The sequence below is a fragment of the Macaca fascicularis genome, chromosome 8 (genome assembly GCF_037993035.2).
Source record: "Macaca fascicularis isolate 582-1 chromosome 8, T2T-MFA8v1.1".
NCBI classification, from domain to species: Eukaryota; Metazoa; Chordata; class Mammalia; order Primates; family Cercopithecidae; genus Macaca; species Macaca fascicularis.
Window position 1 is genome coordinate 61,323,140 of NC_088382.1, and position 23,229 is coordinate 61,346,368.

The 23,229-nt window shown below is 38.5% G+C and overlaps 1 protein-coding gene across 3 annotated transcripts in view; it reads right to left on the reverse strand.

Annotated features, from left to right (window-relative positions):
• Positions 1–23,229, reverse strand: part of PXDNL (peroxidasin like) — a 507,521-nt gene that overhangs the window by 88,207 nt on the left and 396,085 nt on the right. For all 3 annotated transcript variants that reach the window (XM_065519201.1, XM_045398234.2, XM_045398235.2), the window contains 4 exons: positions 20,818–20,974; positions 9,510–9,618; positions 7,608–7,765; positions 4,540–6,034 (listed from right to left, as the gene is read on the reverse strand). In XM_065519201.1, coding sequence (XP_065375273.1) covers positions 4,540–6,034; positions 7,608–7,765; positions 9,510–9,618; positions 20,818–20,974 — 1,919 coding nt within the window. The remainder of the gene's footprint in view (positions 1–4,539; positions 6,035–7,607; positions 7,766–9,509; positions 9,619–20,817; positions 20,975–23,229) is intronic.

The following is a 23,229-nucleotide window of genomic DNA, read 5'->3' on the forward strand; positions in this document are numbered from 1 at the left end:
TGAGATGCCAGCAAGGAAGGGATACTACATCAGTGAAGGAATAGAGGGCACCCAGGAATCTGTGAGTCCTCTGAAAATACACACAGAATGTGGGGTCTATTTTTCTATCTTTGCTGTATCTTCCTGCAAAAGAAGTTTCATAGATTCTACTAGATTTGTGAGATGGTCTTATGTAAAATGGTCAACAATCACTGTTTTATGGCAATTAAAGTTGCTCCTGGGCCTACTAAATACTCAGGAAAGGTGAGGGGGTAGCGCCGATGCAAGGTCTTTTAAGGCTGGCATGAATGTAAAAGTTGATAAATAGTTAGCAGAGGAATGACAGCTGAACATGCAGAAGAAGGAAAAGTCAAGCCCACGGGAAAGGGGCGACCTTTCCTGGCACAGGAAGACAAAGACAGACAATGCAAGTTTTTGGGAAGGAATCATGCGATTTCACCTCCTGAAACCCAGAAGTGGAAAGAGGGAAGAAATTAAATTTTTTTTTTGTTAATTTGTCTGTTTATTTTTAATATTATCAAGTGAAGCTATCATAACATAGGTACATACACAGAATATAAGTTACTTAATTGGTGAAATATGATCTATTTTTTTAAAGAGCTGAGGCAGGGCTGGGTGTGGTAGCTCACATCTGTAATCCCAGTACTTTGGGAGGCTGAGGCAAGTGGATCACATGTGGTTAGGAGTTCGAGGTCGACCTGGCTAACATGGCGAGACCCAGTCTCTACTAAATATACAAAATTAACCAGGCGTAGTGGCACACGCCTGTAATCCCAGCTACTCGGGAGGCTGAGGCAGGAGAATCACTTGAATCTTGGAGGTGGAGGTTGCAGCAAACCGAGATCGCACCGCTGCACTCCTGCCTAGATGACAGAGCAAGACTCCGTCTCAAAAAAAAAAAAAAAAAAGCCGAGGCAGTTACACATTTTTGTGATTATGAGTGACAAATGAAGTTATACTTACTCAAAACCAAAAGTAACCATATCCACAAAAAATCACACACAGTATTATGTTTTCAAAAGAAGATTAAAAAATAGCTTTAAAAACGGTCTCTCTGGGAACTTACGTTCACAATTCAGTGGATAACTGATCTTCACCTTCTGCTCATTACATGTTTTAGGAAGAATAAAAAGAAACAGTGTGATTCTTGAGAGCAAGAATACTCTTATAAAAAGAAAATAATTCATTTTCATATGATCCCGGAATAAAACAAGCTCTTTAAAAAATAAAACACTTTGGACCAAGAAAACAAAATGAAAAAAAGATTTCCTGAGCTCTTGGTACTGAAGGAGGCAGGATGTTTGTACATGTCACAAATCCTACTGGCAAATGCTGCGGTCTGTGGATCTCAGAGCAGTGAACTCAGAGGAGTAGATGCCGAGGAACCCCACCCAGCCCCTGTCTGCCTCTCCCGGAACTCCTCTGCTGTCCTCTCCTCTAGAGGGCAGTGTTCCATGTACAATTCCACTTAGAAGAAAGTGTGTCAGTTTCGCTGGTGCGTCTTAATGTTATGGGGGTGAGATGAGTCCAATGCTAATTCTAGGATTAGACTCCTTGGTGCAGCAAGACCCATGGCGTTTCATGTCTCACACATATCACAGGGGCCCTGGTGCCAGTCTTGACCCTACTTCTCATGTATCTCAAATGTCCTTCTTGGCACTCACAGCCAAGTCTTTCAGAGACAGCTGCCATCTGCTTTAGGATTGGGTTTCCACACTGTTATGATCTAAATGTATCTCCCCCAGATTCAAATGTGGAAACTTCATCTCCGATGTAATGGTATTGACAAGTGGGGTCTTAGGAGATCAGGTCATGAGGGTGGAACCCTCATGAAAGTTATTAATGAATTATAAAAGAGGCTTCACATTTGCTCCTTTTGTCTTCCCTCCACTCAGCCACGTGAAGATACAGGGCTCGAGACACATCTTCGAGGCAGAGACAAGAGCCCCCACCCAGTGGACTGAAGTGATTTAAAAACAAAGTCCTAAAACCACACTTGTGAATTGATACAAAAAGGAAAAGAAGTAATAGGGTAAAGAAATACTATGTAAATTAAACTACTTAAAGCTACGTTATCTTCAGCATTCCTGAGAAATTGCAATCTACAGATTTGAGGACTAACACTGTAAAAAAATTCCAATTTATTTATTTTGCACTCATAGTTGAATGAGTGTATGTTTCATATTTTACAAATTTGCCGTGAATGGAAGGGGAAAGTCAGGCATCTGTAACAGCCTAAGCGAAAAGCATCTGGCTTCTGCTGACTTCTGGCAACCCACCCATGCCAGTCAGCAATGCTCTCCTCCTCCTGCTGATGCCAAGCACCAGGATGCACAGAGTTCCACTAGTTCAAACATTCTCCCAGGCAAGGATAACGACTCAACATTTAGGCTGCATAGACTCTTGGGGCTAATATCCCATATACATGAAAGGAACAAATAGAAAGGTCACTGAGTGAATGCTCAATGCAGTCTCCCCAGCTGCTGTCCGTTTGAAAGGGCACTCATACTTCACATCGGCCACTGCAAGGATGGACAGTGGCCCGCAGTGGAGGCTAATACAGCTAACACTAGAACCACATGATTTAGGAGGAATTTGGGACAGGAAATTTGTAAGAAGAAACATTCCGGGTATTCTAATTTGTGGTGAATTTACAAGTTAGCTGCCAATTGAGAAGTGGGACTCAGATTGCACAAAACATCATACTCCTAGCTTTTTCTAATCCAGATAATCTACCCACAGGAAACATTTAAAATTCTGATAGGATTGCATACATGGCCACAAGCCTATCTGTGCCATCTTTGAGCTTCTCCTGGATGACTCTAGTAGCTGTGGGATTCCTGGCTGCTATGCTAGCCTCTCCTCCTTACAATACACCTTCCAGATGTCTGCCAGTTACTGTGTCAGGGAAGAGTCTCTTTTCAGGTCACTCTCCTGCTTTAGAGTTAAATACGGAGTGAAGATCAGATTCCCTTGCAAGGAGCACAGCCTCTTTAAAACCTGTCCCCTATTATCTTTTTGTTCTCTCCTCCTGACATTCAACCCCACGCCTTCCTGCTTTCAGTCCCTCACCCCAGATGCTACCTGCTGTTCCCCATCATCTAGCCTCTTACACTGAAACTTCTAAGACCAGATCAAATGGCATCTCTTATCAGTGGCTTGCTGTGAGCCTTCCATTTCTCACCGCTGTGTGCTCACAGCATTTAATCACGACTTTTACCAAGCCCTTTCCACACTGATCACGGCAGCTCCCTGGCTCCCCCCACATGCTGTCAGGCTTTCCCTGTGTGGATGCTGTTTCAGTCATCTTGGCTCCCACGCCTACCACAGGGCTGGATCTGAGCAGATGTGCAATATCATAATGCCCCTGACAATTGAAATTATCATGTTATAATAAAATATCTACAGCTAACATTTATTGATTGCCTATGATGCAGGAGGAATGGGGCCAAGTATCTGATGCATTTTATGTAATTTAATCTTTAAACAATTCTGAGAAGAAGGTGCTACTTTCTCATTTTATAGGTATCCTGAGATTGAAAACTGTTTACTTTTCACAGGCTCTCGGTACTGTTGGGTGGTAGAACAGAGATTTAAACCAGGTCTTCGTGAATCCAAATCATTGTCCTTTCCAAAAGAAATGTGCAAATTCAATCTGCGGGGTGCTTTGATTTCTTTTAAATACATTACACATTTTCACAGTTTGATATTCCACATATGTGACAAATTCTATTGGCATAGAAGTATTTATAGCCTTGGTTTTGCAAAGAAAGGCCTAATCTTGGCAATTGGCTACAGAACTTATAATTTAAAACTTCTTTGAAAGATTTCACACAAAAATACCTTAAAATATTAATAAATATTAGTCTCCTATATTTAACCTACTGCAGACAAAAGTTCTTTATGAAACTTTTAAAAATATATATATATTTTTAAAGGAGGAAGGTTGGTGAGCATGAGAAACAGTTGAATCTCATTCCTGGAAATGTATACTTATAGTTTTAATGAAACTTCAAATCCTGTATGTAGAAAAAGTAACAGTAATACTTTAATGAAAGACATTAAAGGTGCAGTGAAAAAGCTCCAACTTAAATTCCGACCATGAATTAGAACTATCACAAAAAATAATTTGTTTTTATTGTCACTACTTTTCTCTCCCTAAGAAGGCCTATGTGATGGGCCAGTTTATTTTATGAATTTATATCAGAATGTATGGTCTCATATCAACAAAAGGGGCTTGCTTGGATTACCACAGAACATAAATGGGCTAGATATGCTTGCCTTGCCTCTCCTAACTGAAATGCAAGTTAATAGGAGGTAGCAATATTTGCATTTCCAAGGAGGTGGGTAGAAAAAGGAACAGAAAGGGGGACTTCAGTTTCTGGTGAATCCTTCCTTTAATATTAAACCTCTCCAACAACAAGTACTAAAAGCTCTGCAACACCCCCAGGGAACCAAATTCCAGCCACACAAAGTGACCTTTAACACTTTTACCTCTCCTAGGAAATGTTTAAATCCAAGCAACATTTGCATACTTACTTTCTCAGTTTTTGTCTAATCTCTGAATCTTTAATTTCATTTTGAAGATCCTCAAAGTTCTTAACTGAAGTCAAATTACAGAAAACTCTGAAGTCAACATATGGTGGGATCCCGTGGTCTCTACCCCTTTGGATGATGGTGGCAGCCGAGTCCACTGCTGCAGAATAAGCGGCGGAGAAGAGCCTCTGTGTCAGCTCAAGACTGAGAAGGTAGGAGGTTGCCCGCCATTTAGCTGCCACGCCAAACAGCCCCCGGAGGACCGGGTCTATCCCACCTTCCTTAATTATTCTGGATGGTGAAAAGAGCGCTTTATTGAACGGAAGGTGGCCTTCGGAAATTTCACCTAAGGTGTCATTCAGTCGGTAGAGAATAGGATTGATTAATATGTGGCCAAATCTAAAGGCTGCAGTAGCAAAAGAGTTAATGATGCCCGCATTCACGTTGGGGTTGTAGCCCCGGTAACCCCTCAGCATCCTAGTGCCAGGGTCCCCCAGGACCTTAGGCAGCCAGTGGCTGTAGGTGATGTGCTGCAGCTCCGCACCTACGATCTTCCTGGCTTCTTGGTAAACCGTGTCTCCGTCCCAGTGGGGGTTTAGGGCGGACAGCTCCCTGGCCAGCCTGTTGTGTTCCCGGAACCACAGGGTGTGCATGGCGGTCAGAGCCAGATGCTCGTTGGCCCGGTGGTCCCCGGCCAGGAAACAGGGGCTGTCCTGCTCCTGTCGCTCGCACCCAGTGGGTGGGTCTGTAGAAAAGGGCAATAAGTGCTTTCCCGAAGGAGGCCAAGGCAAGCCTGTCCTCAGGAGTCCCCGAAGCACGGAAGGGTCTCTGAGAGCCTGGGATTCCTGCTCCGAGCTCCCGTAAACGTTGGAGCCATCGATGTAGGCTGTTTGCTGGTTGATCTGCTCTCGTGCATAGACTGAACCCACCTTCGCAGAGGGTCGGCCGCTGGCACACGCGGGGCTGGAGCGCGCGAAGAGCATGCAGGTCGCGTGGGTGCCCCGGGGGTTGGCGTGCCGGGTGTTCATGGGGAAGCACGGAGGGTCGTTGGTGCAGACGGAGCTGCACGGCCGCCCATCCAAGAAGCGGGCTGTGCTCAGCGCGGGCACTGTGTGGCCCAAGTCGTGCTCTAGAAACCAGCCCCAGTGCATAAGCATACGTGTGTAGCTGTGGTCGGGGGTGACGGCCGCAGCGCGCGCCCACACTGTGGCGACCAGCCGGGGCGGCGGGAGGGGCTGGCGGGAGCCCACGGGAAGGCCGAGCCCGCGGGGCGAGCGGATGCCATCCTGGTAGGCGGGTTGCAGCAGGCGCGCGAAGGCGGTCAGCGCAGCGCCCCACGTGGGCTGCTGCAGGTTGTTGCACGTGCCGTCGTGGGCGCGGTACTTTCTGTGGAAACATGGGTGGGAGCAGTTTGGCAGAGGCCTGCGAGCTGTGCATCCAGATAAACTGGCGATGAGGCCGAGGGAGCGCGGGGACACCAAGTCATTGTACCGGAATTCTGAAAGACACGCGGCAAAAGCCATGAGGAGGGCGGGCCTGGGAGGGCGCGGGCAACTTGGAACTCCAGGTGCTGCGGGAACACCCCGCCCGCCCTGGGTGGACAGAAGCCCTTCTTACTTCTAACAACATTTCGTTAGGTCACAACAAAAGGGGGGTTCATTCTATAACACTAAAAGATGTTTCCAGAAGATCCCTGGATTATTTTTGTACTGTTCATCCTGTAAACAATGGCTAGCTGCTAGAAGAAGCAAAATGGAAAGAGAACAGGTGCCAGCCAGCTACTAACTTCTACTCTGTGCCTTTACAAGAACGATGTTGGCAAGGATTTGTTCATCCACATCCCAGAATTGTTTTGTTGATTTTTGTTTGTTTCATTTCAGAATTTTTTCTCTCAAGTTTTGTGCTTCTAGAGAACAAGGTCAAAGAAATGTCACTATGGATCATGTGAATATTAACCCACATGATATTTGACAAGGAGGGATTAAGCAGCAACTTTCTGAACTACTATAAGCTGTCATTCCCTGGCAAACAGGCAAAATAATAAGGGACATGCTTGGAGCTCTACCTTTTAACAGGGCTTAAAATTCCAGCTTTCTCCCAATGCTACAAAGACTGTTCACTAAGTCGTACGAAAAGTTACCATCCCTATTTAATCCCCAGAAACTGGCAAGCGATAATGGGACCATTTGCACTTTATCTGTGTTAGCCAGCTCCTGGCTGGATCCTGAGATATCCTAATCTTGGGAATCTGGATATTTTGGCTAAAGAAGCTTTGAAAACCCATCATACTGGCTGGCCGGGGACAGTCATATGCCCGTTAGGGAAATTGTACAGAGCTCTAAGGACTGAAGCAAGCTCACAGATAGGCCTTCTGCACCATGTCTCGGTTGATTTTCTGAAGGAGAATAAAGAAAGGGTAAGCCGATAGAAGTTGATGCTGTATTCACAGCACAAATAGTATGTAGCAAAGAATCTTCATTTATTTCATTTGAAAGAGAACAACTTAGAAAATCTGAAAGCTTTCGATATCATCTCATTTGACATATACTAAGTAGATGTCTGGTTTTAAAAAGAAATACACAAGAACTTGCATATACCAAAAAGCAAAACAACAACAACAACAACAGAAAAAAACAAAAATCAAAAGAATTGGGGAGGGATTATAAATATTATAAGTGGAGAAGAAATTTCAAGTAAATTCACTGAATGATTCAGGTGATTACAAGGATAAAGTAGAAAAATATTCCCCTGGTAATAAAGCATTTCTCTGTAAGACACAATAATATCTTTTACATTTGAAATGCAAGTTCACTTAATATAAGTTTCCTAAATTTGTTCTCTATACTTATAACTGTCAAAAGCTGAGACAAGTTTGAATATATATTTATCATCCTTACTTTGGAATTACAGTTCCTATGAGAAACATCTGTATTTATTTGGTAAAAATAATAAGTAAATTAATTTCTAAATCCCAAGATATTCTGGAGATTAAAAGTTCAGTGTCCATTGCTAAGGTGGTAGTCAGTTTTCTGTGGGCAGTAGGCCGAGAACAGAATGGTTTTGCGGCTGACCTTTGCCTTCCAAGTCCACAGTGAGTCCCTGCTTCGCACGTTCCCGTATCAGCTGTAGCGTGTGCTCAAAAATCTCCCCTGCTCTTGCCGTTTCCACAATCAGTGGGTCACGCGGGTAATGAAACTGAGCCAGCAGGTCACTGGAGGTGTGAGGTTTTCTGCAAATGACAAAACACATGATTCTTTACAAAGCAAGACTGCAGAATCCATGAAGCTTGCAAATACTGTGCATTTAAAAAGGCATTTCCCAAACGTTCGAGAAGAATGAAAGCTCCACCACTACCATAGAAGCTCTACAGAGGAGCTGTGGGCTCTTTTCCTATTTTGCTAACAACTTGATTCCAAATGTTAGTCCCAGTGCTGAACTCAAAAATATATGTTTTTAATGAATGGATGATTTAAACAATAGTTTTATGCAGTAAACAACATCCATGGTGGGGTTCTAAACTGGAGGGGTCAATGAATGGATTCTAGGGGGCTCAGTAAACCTTCTGAAGTACTATGCAATACCTCGGTCTGCAAGACTTGGCATTTTGTACCTTCTCTTCCTTAGTGTAATCTCCTAGAAATTCCCGCTTGCCTTTAGAATCCGGCTCAGGCCTCACTCTCCCTGTAGAGTTTCCCTGAGAGCTCTGACAAGCTATCACTCCATCTTCTCTATTACTCCTGTATCCTTAAATACGTCTCTTATATACTCAGTAAGATGTACTTGAATTGCTGACATATTGTCTCCTCTGCTAAAGAAAGAACTAGGTTACTGATGAGATATTGACCTATTATTTATCTTGTATCCCAAATACCAAGCCCACTGACCACCACACAGTAGCAGTCTATGCACATTTGTAGAACTGAACTAAATATGTTAAAAAGAAATTTAAAAGCACTGAGAATGTGAAGCAAACTGTTTTAGAGACTTTGGTCGACTAAGGTACATCTCATCCTCTATGTCTTGAATCTTAATAACTTGAGGTCACAGAATAATAATAATTATGCTAGTAGCTCACTTTGGTTAAGCACTTTCTATTCTCCAGGCACTGCTGAAGCACTTTTTACATATTATCTCATTTTTTCTTCCTAGCAAACACATCCATGAAGTAGATCCTAGTGTTATCCCAATTTTACAGGCAAGGAGCCTGAGGTACAAAGATGTTAAGTTACTTGCCCAAGGTCACCCAGACAGAAAGTAATGAAGTGAGCAATCAAGGAGAGAATATAAATCGGCTGCGTGGTTCTAGAACACACGCCCATGACCACAAAGCCATTCTGTTTATGGATGTGCAGGAAGCCAGATGAGACTCAATTTGGGATTTTACAATGTCCCTTTTTGACCACTAACTGCAAATACTGAATATGTACTTCATTCCATTATGATGAAACCAACAATCATTTTTTTTGTTGTTGTTAATACATCCTGATGTCACAAACACAGAGAAGTTAATGGGATTGGAAGTTTTCACTAGTCCACAAACATTCCAATTCAAATTAAAATAAAGTAAAATGACAAATATCCTAAACATAATGTTTGTCGTAGCCTCCCAGTTTATACCGAGGTGTGTTCAACTTAATAATCATTCTCAATTCACACATTGCAGGAGCACTGCATCTGACACTGTTTGGTGGATGCTGAGGTAACAGAGCCCATTACCTAGTGTCTATTGTCAGCCTGTATAGCATGGACCTTTGGCATATATTAATGCCATTTAGATTCTATGGGGAAGAAGTGTCCCCTTTTTTAAGGTGAACTGATAATGATAGCTAGCCCAGATGGGGACGCATACACAAGGACTAAAGAAAGCACTCTTCTGCAATCTTATGCACTATAATATGACTTATGGAGATGATAAAAACCAAGTAGAACAGAAATGAAAACAAGTTTTCAATCTATATAAAATAAATTCTTACTGTGAAAATAAATGTCTTCGTGTGGAGTTAATTGCACTGTCAACTCTCTGTACAGCATCAAGAATGGAAGACTCAACAAAGTCATCGCCAGCTTGTCTACCCTGTATAGCTTTAAAAATCAATTCCATGATTATAAATATCAAACAGACTTTGAAGTTAGGCATGATATGATATAAATGGCATTACATTTTTAAGAGAAAACCTCTAAGACAATGAAAATGTTATACAATATCTACATGATAATGCCCATTGCAGAGAGTAGGTAATTATCTTGAAGCAAAGCTTCATCTAACAATAACAATGTTATTTAGAGAATTAAATTATTCCAAAATCTAGTAAAGCTATGTGAAATATTTCCTTTTGAACAACGCTGATTCACACGGGATCCAGGTTTGTCAGCAATTTGTCATCTTGGAGAAGGCATGAAATACCTATCTCTTCAGCCACCTTGCTGTAATGTTAAACATTAAAGCAAAGTGAATATTGTTCCATCCCACAGAGGCTTCTTAAGGCAAGAATTGAACTCTCAGTAAGATTTATGGGAAAATTAATTTATGCTTTTTTATAGCTCTCCAACATGTGAAAATACTGCAAAGTTGAATCCTGTAGACAAAGGAAGCTATTTACTTACAGCTGATCATTTCCAATCTATTGAATCTTCTTCAAATACTGGTTTAAGAAGTTTAACCATAAAAGAACAAATACTAAATAAAAATAATTATGAATGAATATTTACAGTTCATATCAGAGATATAATCAGCACAGTATCTAATTCATTTTGAGATATTAAAAGTAGAGTAACATTTTATATGACACAGACAATGAAAACAATAACTTTTTAGCACTGCTAAATACTGAAAGCAAAAGTCGATATAGCTTTAAATGTTAAGTTTGAAATTATTGTCATTTAGGGGAAGTAAAAGTGATTACAAACTTAAATAGTAATAGGAAGGTATTGTATGTATTATCAAAAAGAACTCACAATGAAGTAACCAATGTAAGCCTAAGTCAAGGTGTTACCACAATATAGTATGGTGCTATTTTAAATATATGTATCTATATATGTGTTTATATACATATTTAAGCATATATATTTCACAATAGATGTGCCCATATAGCATTCTACATCTAGATATTACAGGAAAAATCCTGTATATTATGACCATCTATATACCCTAGATTTTATTGTCTTAAAAAGACCACTAACATAAAACAATGTAAAGAAAAAAAATACCAGTGGTAGGGAAATATTATAAGGAAAAAATAAAATTCAGGACTATACTGAAACTCCTTCTTGGCAAACTAGATTATGTTCAGCAATTGTGAGTAAGTAGGTGGCTCCATTGTCAAGTCATTGCAGCCTTTATCATGACCACAAGATTGAGGCTCAAAATGGCCAATGTTGCTTTTCCTAGTCCAAAAAGTACATGGGATTGACCACATATTAGCTAAAGATAATTGAAAGAAAAAAAAAAACACAAAAATTGATTAATTCAATTGGATGAAATTAACAATTTCCTTTCAAGTAAGAATATGAACAAAATAACTAATAAATGACACAAATAGCTGACAACATTTGCAATCTCAAACTCTGATCCAGAAATGATATTCTGTTTCATACAAAGAAACTTTATAATACACTAAGAAAAAAATATATAGGCAAGTTATAAAAGAGGAAAGCTCAAAAGTTAATAAGGATATAACAAGCTCAAAATCACTTGTAACCTCAAAAATGAAATTTAAAGTGTCAATGAACTACCATTTTATGCTTATTCTGGCAAAAAATAAAAAGTTGGTTAAAGCCAAATTTTCTCAGAAGTGAGAGTTCCTATAAATCCTTAGGCAGCCTGATAGGACTGTGGAATTGACACCTATTTTGGGGATTGTATTTAGAGCCATTTTTGGCTGGAAAGAGATTGTGGTTGTTACTTAGTAAAATTACATATGCACACATCCTCTCATCCAGCAATTTCAATCCCATGCATATATGTAGAAAAATTATAATTGAAATCCACAAGAGTATGTATGATAATGTTTATTGTAGCTTTGTGCAGTAGGAATTGTAGAAAATTGGTTGTACAGCGGTGGAAGTGTGGGTGTATTAGTCTGTTCTCACATTGCTATACAGAACTACCTGAGACTGGATAATTTATAAAGAAAAGAGGTTTAATTGGCTTACAGTTCCTCAGGTTGTACAGGAAGGATCACTGGGGGGGCCTTAGGAAACTTACAATAGTGGTAGAAGGTGAAGAGGAAGGAAGCACGTGTTACATGACTGGAGCAGTAGAGAGCAAAGGGAAAGAGGCTACACAATTTTAAACAACCAGATCTCATGAGAATTCACTCACTATCACAAGAACAGCAAGAGGGAAATTCACCCCAATCACCTCCCACCAGGCCCCTCCTCCAACATTGGGGATTAAAATTTGACATGAGATATGGGCGGGGACACAAATCCAAACCAAACCAGTGTGCAAGGAAAATGTGGTGGATGTCCAACGTGCATGCAACAGTTAGAATTGCAAGTGCATGCAACAGTTAGAAAATGTGGTGAATGTTCAACGTGCATGCAACAGTTATACATGATGTAAATGACGAGTTGATGGGTGCTGATGAGTTGATGGCTGCAGCACACCAACATGGCACAAGTATACATATGTAACAAACCTGCACATTATGCACATGTACCCTAGAACTCAAAGTATAATAATAAAAAAAATAAAATAAAAATTTAAAAAAAAATATTCCCAACATAAAAAAAAAAAAAAAAAGAATTGCCAGTGCATACGTGGACAGACACTTAAAAGATGCTTAAGGTAAAAATTAGAAAACTAGAAAGAGATTACCATAAAATGATTGAATTAAAATATATAATACTTAGATGTAGTATAGTTGTTACATACATAGCAAGGATGACGGAAACAGAGTATGGACATAAAAGGGAATTAATTAATTAGTTAACTGAGTAATTAATATAATTACTAAGATTACGAGAAAATAATACTATAAATATAGCTACATTAGTCTGCTTATGTGTTCAAAAAAAGTCAGTAGGAATGAGCCTACTTAATTTACTTTTACCTTAGAAATAAAGAAGCTAAAATCAATCAAATCAATCTGCACTGGCATGTATGACTTGATTATTTAATCAACATATTAGATTTTCTTTGTCCCTTTTACTCCTTCACTTTTGGACCTCAAATATAGAAAGCATCATTAACTACATGCTTCTGTTTGTGTCAGGTATTGTCACTGGGCCACTGCATCTGGGACAAAATATGTTATCAAAGGACTACTTGGATTGGGAAGTAAGAAGGTTGTGTGCTAGGACTGAGTTACCCTACAGGATGTAGTGCTATTGAGATGCCAAAATTTAAAAGGCTATTCACTATGGTGGTCAGAAGTTGATGTAAAGTATAAATTTCAGGAAATCATCATTTAATATGTGAATGTGAATTGGATTGATATTTTTGCTTTTATTCTATTTATAAAATTGTTTTGCTGCTATAGTTGTATAAGATTTACAAGCATGGGCCGGGCGCGGTGGCTCAAGCCTGTAATCCCAGCACTTTGGGAGGCCGAGACGGGCGGATCACGAGGTCAGGAGATTGAGACCATCCTGGCTAACACAATGAAACCCTGTCTCCACTAAAAATACAAAAAAATTAGCCGGGCGTGGTGGCGGCGCCTGTAGTCCCAGCTACTCGGGAGGCTGAGGCAGGAGAATGGCGGGAACCCGGGAGGCGGAGCTTGCAGTGAGCCGAGATCGCGCCACTGCACTCCAGCCTGGGCGACAGAGCGAGACTCCGCCTCAAAAAAAAAAAAAAAAAAAAAAAAAAAAAAGATTTACAAGCATGGGGATTTTACAGCCCTTGTCTTCATCTTTCAGCGCATCCATTAAATGGAAAGAGCAAGCCTTGCTCAGCACAGAGCTCAGGGCTGATGTGATTATCAGATAGCAAAGACACGCAAAGTTCTTTCAAAACTGCATGTCACAATGCACATATAAGGTGACTTTCATGATTAATGTGTTTTAAAACCCACAGGCAATCTGTATCCTCACACGATTATCAATTGATACTATGTTATACTGTCATTTCCTTCAATACGATTTGCTATTTATCTATAAGAATCAGAAGTCAACCAGCGTGTAAAAGTGAAAAGGAGAAGAAAATTTGGAAAATAGAATAGTATGCAAATACTCTTTGAAATATTTAAACTACACAAATAGAAAACACATAAAGTTGTTCAGATTCTTAAAAGCACATTAAATACATGATATATTCAAACAAAAACATTCTTGATAACAAAGCTTTCTCGTTTTAATGTTAGTTGTGTTTTTTTAAGTTTATGTGGTTTAAGAGTAAACTAAAACTAACTCTTTTATTATTCATTTGATTTCAGTGTTGTTTGGTACAAATTGCAAAAATAGTTTTATAAATTTCTTTAGAACAGCACTGTGTTATGTAAGCAAATCCAATGTGTTGGGGGCACATTAGAATTAATCAATACTGTTGTAGTTATTTGTCTCAAAAATCATCTCAGTTAATGGCCTAAGGAATAGAATAATCAGAAAATTCTGAGCATATTCTCCATCTTTTCGTGCAAAATTTTACAGGAGTAGAGGGACAATTAGATCATTTTTCTTTGTTAAGTCTCAGGGTTAATAAAAATGAGAAAAAGGCCTCAGTAGATTTACAAAATGAACATGTTTAAAGTTATTGATGCACATCTACTTGCAATCCTGTCCCTGTATCTATGAGGCTATCACCATTATTGATGGTAAATTTAAATGGTAATATTGAGTCCTTTCAGAAAATGGGGAGCTTAGGCCACGTGGTCACTCACTGCTCTGCATGAAAGGCCTGGTTCTGGGTCACTTGGGGACTGAACCTAGAGATGGGATGGGAAAACTAAACAGCTGTGCTCCTCTGTCACCATTGCTAAAATATGCCTAGACCTCAATAAAGGCTGAGATTTTTTCACAATTACCAGTGGGGTTTTGAGTATCTTTTTATCCTCCGCTATTTCCCCCTGGGGAAGAAAATTACCAGATGATGTAACTATCATAACTAAATAGGTCTTATCACTCTCAGTCTTTCCCTAAAAAGAATGATGCTAACACTGACATATGTGAGGGCTGTCCTAGGACACCAGAGACATGACCACAGCATACACACTGATGGTAATGACTGCCTTTATGAAATCATTTTCTTTCAACAGCAGAGAATCTGTCTTACTCATCACTTTGCATCATTAAACATGGAAACGATTTCATTGCCCTGGAGAGCTCCACTGTTTTTCACAGACTGGAAAAGGAAAGGCACCATCTACTTTGTTTAAGGTTATGGTGCTCAGATTACAACGTTTTATTTGTTTTCTTTATAATGTTTAAACTATTCAAACACTACAACACCAAAAATCTGGAAATGCTACTTACACATTAAATGTATATGTTAAAATTTTGAGAGCATTTATCTCAGGATAGAAGTATGTGGTCACTATGTATTTTAGTACAAAATGGATGAGAAATGTGTTACTTTTAACATAGTTAAACGTAATATAAACATAAGTGTATGTATACTAGGCAGATGCTGTTGTTTACAGAAATATTTCCCCATTTTTGTATTATTAAAGTTTGACAAAATTAAAACAGAAAATAAAATTAAAAGCTTGGCAAGAGAGCAAAAATAGTTTTTAAACTAATTTACACCCTATTCAGAGTAAATTGTAAAATGTAGTAAAACAGCAATTTAAAACTCTTCAATCACCAATTTCACATCATTAATGTTTGAATAAATATAACTAGTGAAAATATTTCAATACCTTATTGTCCACTCATAACTGCAACAACTTCAGTGGCTTAGAAATTGATGTTTGTCTACACCATGACAAATATTGGGATTAAAATGTCCAATAATTCAAATAGTGAATCGTTTATACAGAGTTTTGAAAAATAACTAGAACTCACAAGAATTTAACAGGTTAATTAATGTATAGCATTTGGAACACATGGTAAATGCTCAATAAATGTTAACTCTTATTTTTACTAGTGATATTCCTATGAGTTTAGTATAAGTTATTTCATTAACTTCAAAGAAAAGGTCCCACTAACCTAAAGTCAGCTAATGTAGCCTTACATCTTCAATCAGTTTAGTTTGATAATAATTTATTGGGTTAAGGATACAGTTGAAGTAGCGAATATTACAGGTGGGAGGATAATTTGGAAAGTTATTTCCAAACCTACATTCAAAATGATGAAAGACTGAGCCATAGAACAGGAGTCACATAAAGAAGAGAAGTGGATTTTCACATAGGTGGGAACTGAACAATGAGATCACTTGGACTCAGGAAGGGGAACATCACACACCGGGGCCTATCATGGGGAGGGGGGAGGGGGGAGGGATTGCATTGGGAGTTATACCTGATGTAAATGACGAGTTGATGGGTGCTGACGAGTTGATGGGTGCAGCACACCAACATGGCACAAGTATACATATGTAACAAACCTGCACGTTATGCACATGTACCCTAGAACTTAAAGTATAATAATAATAAATAAATTAAAAAAAAAAAGAAGAGAAGTGGAAAAGAAGCAATTTTGGGGGAGGAAAGACCAGTGAGGCACTGAGGTGGGGTAAGGGAGCCAGGGAGGAAGATAAATCATGAGGGCAGCTTCCTGCTTCTGCTGTGAAGGCATGGTAGGAGGAGACAAGGTATTCAGGGAAAGACCAGGGGTTCAGATTCGAATATGTTCAAGATCAGTTTTTAACACGAGGAATTGCGAGGACCGTGGGTCCACCAAAATGAGGTGCCCAACAATTAGACACTAAACTAGGAATTTCAGAGTATATTGTATTGCTAAGCATTGTTTTCATACAATTTAAACCAGTATATGCATGTTACATGCTCCAAGTTTTTCATTTAATAAATTATGGGTCATCTTTGCATTTTTCACCTTGTCCATGTATTAGTTCAATGTCTCAATGGTAAGAATTTTATCACAGACATGCCATAAAGTGCTTCCTCATTACCATTGCACTATTTTTGTAACTATTGTTTGAATTCTATCATGGAAACATAGAAATTCTATGCCAGAAAATACTCTTGAGAGAGTTCAGGTCCATCTTTTAAAAAAATAAGAAAATCAATTCCAGTCAGGGGTAAGGAAGTTATCCAAAGTGGCTGAGATCAATGAAGTCTGATGGCTTAACCCAGGGTTTTCGTCTCACTATCTCACACTTCTAATGTTTCATATAAATGTGTTATGTATTCAGTCAAACCGAATCATTTTCACTAGCAAGAAATGGGTCTACGCTTCACAACACTTACGAGCACTTTGTAGTTAATATAATGTAGTGGACTGTTAACAATAAATTATTCTTAAATATTTTTAAAAGCCAATAAATATATAAATATTTTATCTAAATAAAATGTGTAACATTTAGATACAAAATATTATCTAGAAAAAAGAGAGAAGTGGGCAAATAGAATTAATATTTGCTGATATAAAATACATTAACAACATCCTAAACAAAAGGATAGCTTCCCAGTAAATACTGTATCAATCTTACAAGTTATTTATGTAAACTGTTTACAAATCTATTAACTCTAAAGGGAAAATGAGCTTTCTGAAAAAATTACAACTGTAGAAATCTTTTTGTTCTTTTGCTATCATAGATGCCCTGCTACAAACGTCAGTCAGTAAAACGTGAATTTTATATAATGCCTAGATGGTTGTGTACTTTTCATTATTCCGCATCACTTTCTATGGCTGTAATTCCCAATGTAAATTAGAAACTCAAAAGTCATGATCACTTACTTGTGTCATTTACTCCACAAATGGAGTTACAACATTCTACTATGACTAAGTGGGGGCATCAAGATTGGAAAATCCTCCTGCAATGTATGAATTTTTCCTTTTAGTTATAATGACTTGGTGAATGAAAGGGTCTCGCTCATAAAACATTAAATGTTACTTTATTTTGCCATATTTCCCCTTATTCTGCTAGTTTGGGTTTTATAAATACATATACACTCCTGTCTTGGATATTAAATTTTCTCAAAACTTTTAAATTTGTATTCTTTCATCTTTCTTTTACTTTATTAAAAAATATTTCTAACATTATGAAATTTATTTGGTATAAATTACTTTTCTCTCATATTGACATATAAATGCCCCAGAGCCAAAATAGTTTTTCTTTGTTGAATAACATTTATTTTATTGCGTTATTATCTCCTTATAGCCTGTTTCAACACCATAGAACAGAATATCTCTGAATGTTATCACTGTTCTGAAATCTGGTAAATAAAGTGATTAATGCATTTTACTGAATGTTTTACTTCTGTTTTGTTTTTGATATGAAGTCTCACTCTGTCACCCAGGCTGGAGTGCAATGGTGTGATCTTGACACTGCAAGATCCACCTCCCAGGTTTAAGTGATTCTCTTGCCTCAGTCTCCCAAGTAGCTGGGACTACAGGTGCGCACCACCATGTCTAGTTAATTGTTTGTATTTTTGGTAGAGACAGAGTTTCACTATTTTGGCCAGGCTGGTCTCAAACTCCTGACGTTGTGATACACCTGTCTCAGCTTCCCAAAGTGCTGGGATTACAGGCGTGAGCCACTGCACCCAACCTGAATGTTTTACTTTTAATACATATGTGTAACTACATTCAGTTAAATTTCTGTTAAAGACGATGAAATTCTTGTGTTGGAGATTCTGAAATGTTTTTTTCACTGTGATTATAGTGCTTCTGTGTTTGTGGAAGAGCAAGACAGAGAGGCAATACAGAGAGAGAGGATGTTTGTTTGCATAAGTGTTTAATGGCAAAGATTTTTAGCATTTCTAAAACATTGGGATATTAATTTAAATTCTGTAATAACTTTTTCCCAAACTATCTCAAGGGCATTTTTCCACAGGTCTCATAAATAGTTGAAGAGCAAAACGTGAACTCCATAAATTTATAAGAAGCACAACTACCATAGATTTTAAATCAGGAAAATCATGAACTCATAGAGAATAGCAGAGTGAGACTAGGATTTTGTAACATTAAGAAATTTTAGGTTGAGGATGGTGGCTCACGCCTGTAATCCCAGCACTTTGGGAGGCTAAGGTGGGCAGATCACCTGAGGTCAGGAGTTCAAGACAGGCCTGGCCAACATGGTGAAACCCCATCTCTACTAAAAATACAAAAATTAACATGGCATGGTAGGCGCCTGTAACCCTGGCAACTCGGGAGGCTGGGGCAGGAAAATTGCTTGAACCCGGGAGGCGGAAGTTGCAGTGAGCCGAGATTGTGCCACTGCACTCCAGCCAGAGTGAGACTCCGTCTCAAAAAAAATAAAAAGCAATTTTATAAGATAAACAACCTCTGACACTATTAGGACAAATATTTGTTGATTACTAAACTACATTGTTACAATTTTAAGAATATTATTCTACAAGAAGACATTTTTACAATATGGTATAATGAATGCATGCTGACTGATGTGCTGCTAATGAAAATATACATTTTATTTAAAATACCTAGACCAGGGATTCTCAACCCCAATGCCTTGAGAATAAATCCATACTCCTCACTGAGGTTTGAAGATCCTATGACAGGGGTCCCCAACCCCCAATACTGGTCATAGCCTGTTAGTAACACAGCAGGAGGCGAACAGCAGGTGAACAAGCATAACTGCCTGAGCTCCACCTCCTGTCAGATCAGCAGGGGCACTAGATTCTAACAGAAGCACAAACCCTATTGTGAACTGCACATGTGAAAAATCTAGGTTGTGCACTCCTTATGAGAATCTAATGCCTGATGATCTGTCACTGTCTCCCATCACCCCCAGATGGGACCATCTAGTTGCAGAAAAACAAGCCCAGGGCTACCACTGATTCTACATTATGGTGAGTTGTAGAATTATTTCATTATGTATTACAATGTAATAATAATAGATATAAAGTGCACAATAAATGTAATGCACTTGAATCATCCCAAAGCCATCTCCCCACCCCTGGTCTGTGGAAAAATTGTCTCTGACGTAACCAGTTCCTGGTGCCAAAAAGATTGAGGACCACTGACCTCAGAAGTTTGATATCTCAGAATATGTAAGTGGAAGAATATGAAAGTATTCATATGATAGGAAAATGGCAAATCTTTATAAATATGAGTTGATAAGCTAAATCTATTTTTTTTTTGAGGCGGAGTCTCACTCTGTCGCCCAGGCTGGAGGATAAGCTAAATCTATTTTAAGTCAGGCCTGTGTTATGAAATATTATTGTACATAATAAAAGAGTTACCCAATCTCTTTTATAAACCCATAAGGCCTGGAAAAACTAAAAGGTAAAAAAGAATGTGTAAAACTATATTTATGAAATTTGTTCATTTTTAAGGAAACCGAAAGATGAGCAAAGCCCAAAATAGCATTCCAGATGCTCATAGCTAAACTCATTTATTTCAACTGTTGATTAACAATACAGCAAAAACTCCTGAACCCATTTGCAAAAAAAGCAACACTGATGTCAACTCCCATATGCAGACATACTGTGCTTTCCTTCAATGCTTCCCCATGTAGAGAACACACCAGGCAATCTTCACAGCCTGTCTCCACTTGTAAATAACCTCAGCTGAGTTTCAGTACAGTCTACGCAAGCCTGTCTACAAATGGACTCTCCCATCTCCCTTGTGAACTAAATAATGAAAAAAAGAAAAAAAAGATTTTTTATAAGACTACGGTAAACAGTATTTTAAACAATCATTATATATAATCAACCCGCAGAGGGTTCTAGCTATATAACTAGATTGATGATAGAATGTAAAAAGCTATGTCAATTATGTTGGCCAATTATAAATGCCTGCAAACATTGAGATATTTGTTCTGGTGGTTGTAAAGCTTACTTGGGAGTTTGATGGATTGATTTCTAATTTTAAACTGGGATTAAACATACTAGACTAGAATACGTAGTATATGTTGAATTTCATATTATGCTTCAACCTGCAGCTCCACATTTTGGCTATAAATACATCTTGCATTCTATAATTTTTGGATTGTAAGAAAACATGATACACATTTGCAAATCTTTGCTATTTATGTTCTTTTTTAAATTGTTATTTTTCACTTTATATCCCTTAAGACTGTTTACATTTAAAAGTTTTTATTTTAAAAAGAATAAAACAGCTTTAACTATAAACACACTTGACCAGAAAGAAAGCATAAGAGAGCATGATTAGTGAGGTCAGTCAGATAGGATTAGCAGTAGAAGCTGTTCAGAGACAGTTATTTGGATGTTGTAAATGGAGCTACTTACAAACACCTACCAGTGACTGTAAGAAACATGTTGGTCACAACAAGGCCAAATGAATTCCGAGCCACACATTCGTATCTTCCCTGGTCAGGGAACCCTGCATCGTAGATAGTCAGCGTGCCTTCACCATCCACATGGAATTTACCACTCTCAGTTATCTGCACACCTTCCTAGGGAACAAAAAAGAGTTGCCACTGGATGGGTATGGTTCCTTAAAAAATCATTTATTTACTTTTTTCAATGTGGGTTCGTTTGTTCAACAGACATGTACTGCATGTCTGCTGTGTGTCAAGTACTGGAGGAGATACATGAATCTAGTGGAGAGAAGGGAGAGAGGAAAAGAGGTTTCTAGGAAGTGTGGTTTTTCTCTCTCTAATTATTAAATATGATAACCAAAAGTTAAATCATGTAATTATTTAATAGAATAATTATTTTAAAATTATCACTCCAATGAATGGAGAGACATAATTGATTCATATATTCCTTACTGCTAAAGATAATTCTGACAACTACATTTGGTCGGGCACAGTGGCTCATGCCTATAATCCCAGCATTTTGGAAGACTGAGACAGGAGGATCACTTGAGCTCAGGAGTTCAAGACTAACCTGAGTGACATAGCAAGACCCCATCCCTACAAAAAAAATAGAACAAAAGTCAGCCTGGCATGGTAGCATGTGCCTGTAGTTCTAGCTACTCAGGAGACTGAAGTCAGAGGGTCGCTTGAGTCCAGAAGTGTGAATCTGTAGTGAACTATGATCATGCCATTGTACTGTGGCCTCGACAACCTCACAAGATCCCATATGTAAAATAAAAAATATTACAAATTGACAAGGAGAAGTATGTTCACAAATCCATCATCCAAAAACATCAAAATATTTTTATTAACGTATTTCTAATTTCCCTTCTATTTCTTCCTTGCATGTACTCATATGTTTCGTATAGCTACACTGATATGTGTATTATATATATATATACACAATTAAAATATACTGTAAGAAGATAAAAATAACTAAATTTTATATGAACTATTATTAAAGTGCATTTACTTTTAATTAATATAGATTTACATACTTTTCATTATTATGGACTTAATTTTAAAAAGTAAAAGAAATTGGCCTTAAGAAATTGCAGTTAAAATGGTGTGCCTCTGCCCTGCCTCTAGCCCCAAAAGACTCACAAGAAACAGAGGATGGGAGATATTTTTTCAAAAGAACTCACACTCCAGCTATAGCCAACAGGCCACAGTGTAACCGTGAACGTTTCAAGTGAAAATAATGTTTCACAGGTCTTCGGATTCTCACAGCTGACTTTACCCAATTCTGAAAAACAAGTCCAGGCGATTGGTAGCTGGTAACTCAGAGTAGGGAGTGACAGGAAGTTGCAGGAACCTACCAGATGAGAGGGCAGATGAGAGAGACCAGACACAAGGCATGGATGAGGCACCCAGGTGCACAGGTCACAGGGCCCAGCGGGTCCTTCCTTCAGAACCACACCTTCCCTGTCTCAGGCTGGCTCACTACTAAATTTTCTTTCAAAGTTGCTCCCTTCTCCTCACCTATTGCCAGAGCTCCAGACTAAATTTATAGCTCTGAAATATCTGCTTGGAGTCTCAGCAATCAGATAGCTTTCCAGAACATTCCTTATCTGCTTATGGTAAGGCTTTTCTATTGCTGGTAGCAAAGGTATGCTAACTCATCCCTTTTCCAAACTCGTGAGCTGAAGAGGACTGTTATGAAGGGTAAATGTGATTGTGTGTGTAAAATGTCTGGCATAGAGTCGGAACTCAATCAGTTTGTGATTAAAAGCTACCTTTTACAAAGTAGACGCTGAGATATTCTGCTGATGTGATTATATAATGATGCATGTCATAGAGTGTAGAATAAGGCTTTAGAGACTGCCCAAAATGTATATTTTTCACACTTTCTATTTTTAGCATAAAAATATTTTAATGTATAATATCAAATTAAAAGGGGTTTTAAAAAATATTCAGACTAATGAGAGGACGTGAACCGAAAGACTCATGATTGAGACCCCTGAACTTACTCTTCATAGAGACTGACATGTGAGACTTGCTACAGCACAAAAGAAGGCCTTGTTAATATATGGCAGCAATAAAAATAAGCCAAGTGGGTTTTGGAAAACAGCTTTGTAACCTTTCACAGATTTTATATTTTGTCAAAATGTTTCAAAAACTGACATTCAGGCGTGCAAATTTGTTGATTTTTAAGAACACTGAAATCTGAGACCGACCATTTTGTTTTGATGAAAAACTTAAAACAGAAGAAGCAGTTATGTTGGAAGAACATGGTTTCCAAAAGATGTAAGATACATAAGTAAGGAGCTATTGTTTCTTTAAAGCCATTCAGGGTTTGAAACTTTAGAACTACTTTTTCTTGTTTCTTTAACATTAGGTTTTCCATTCCT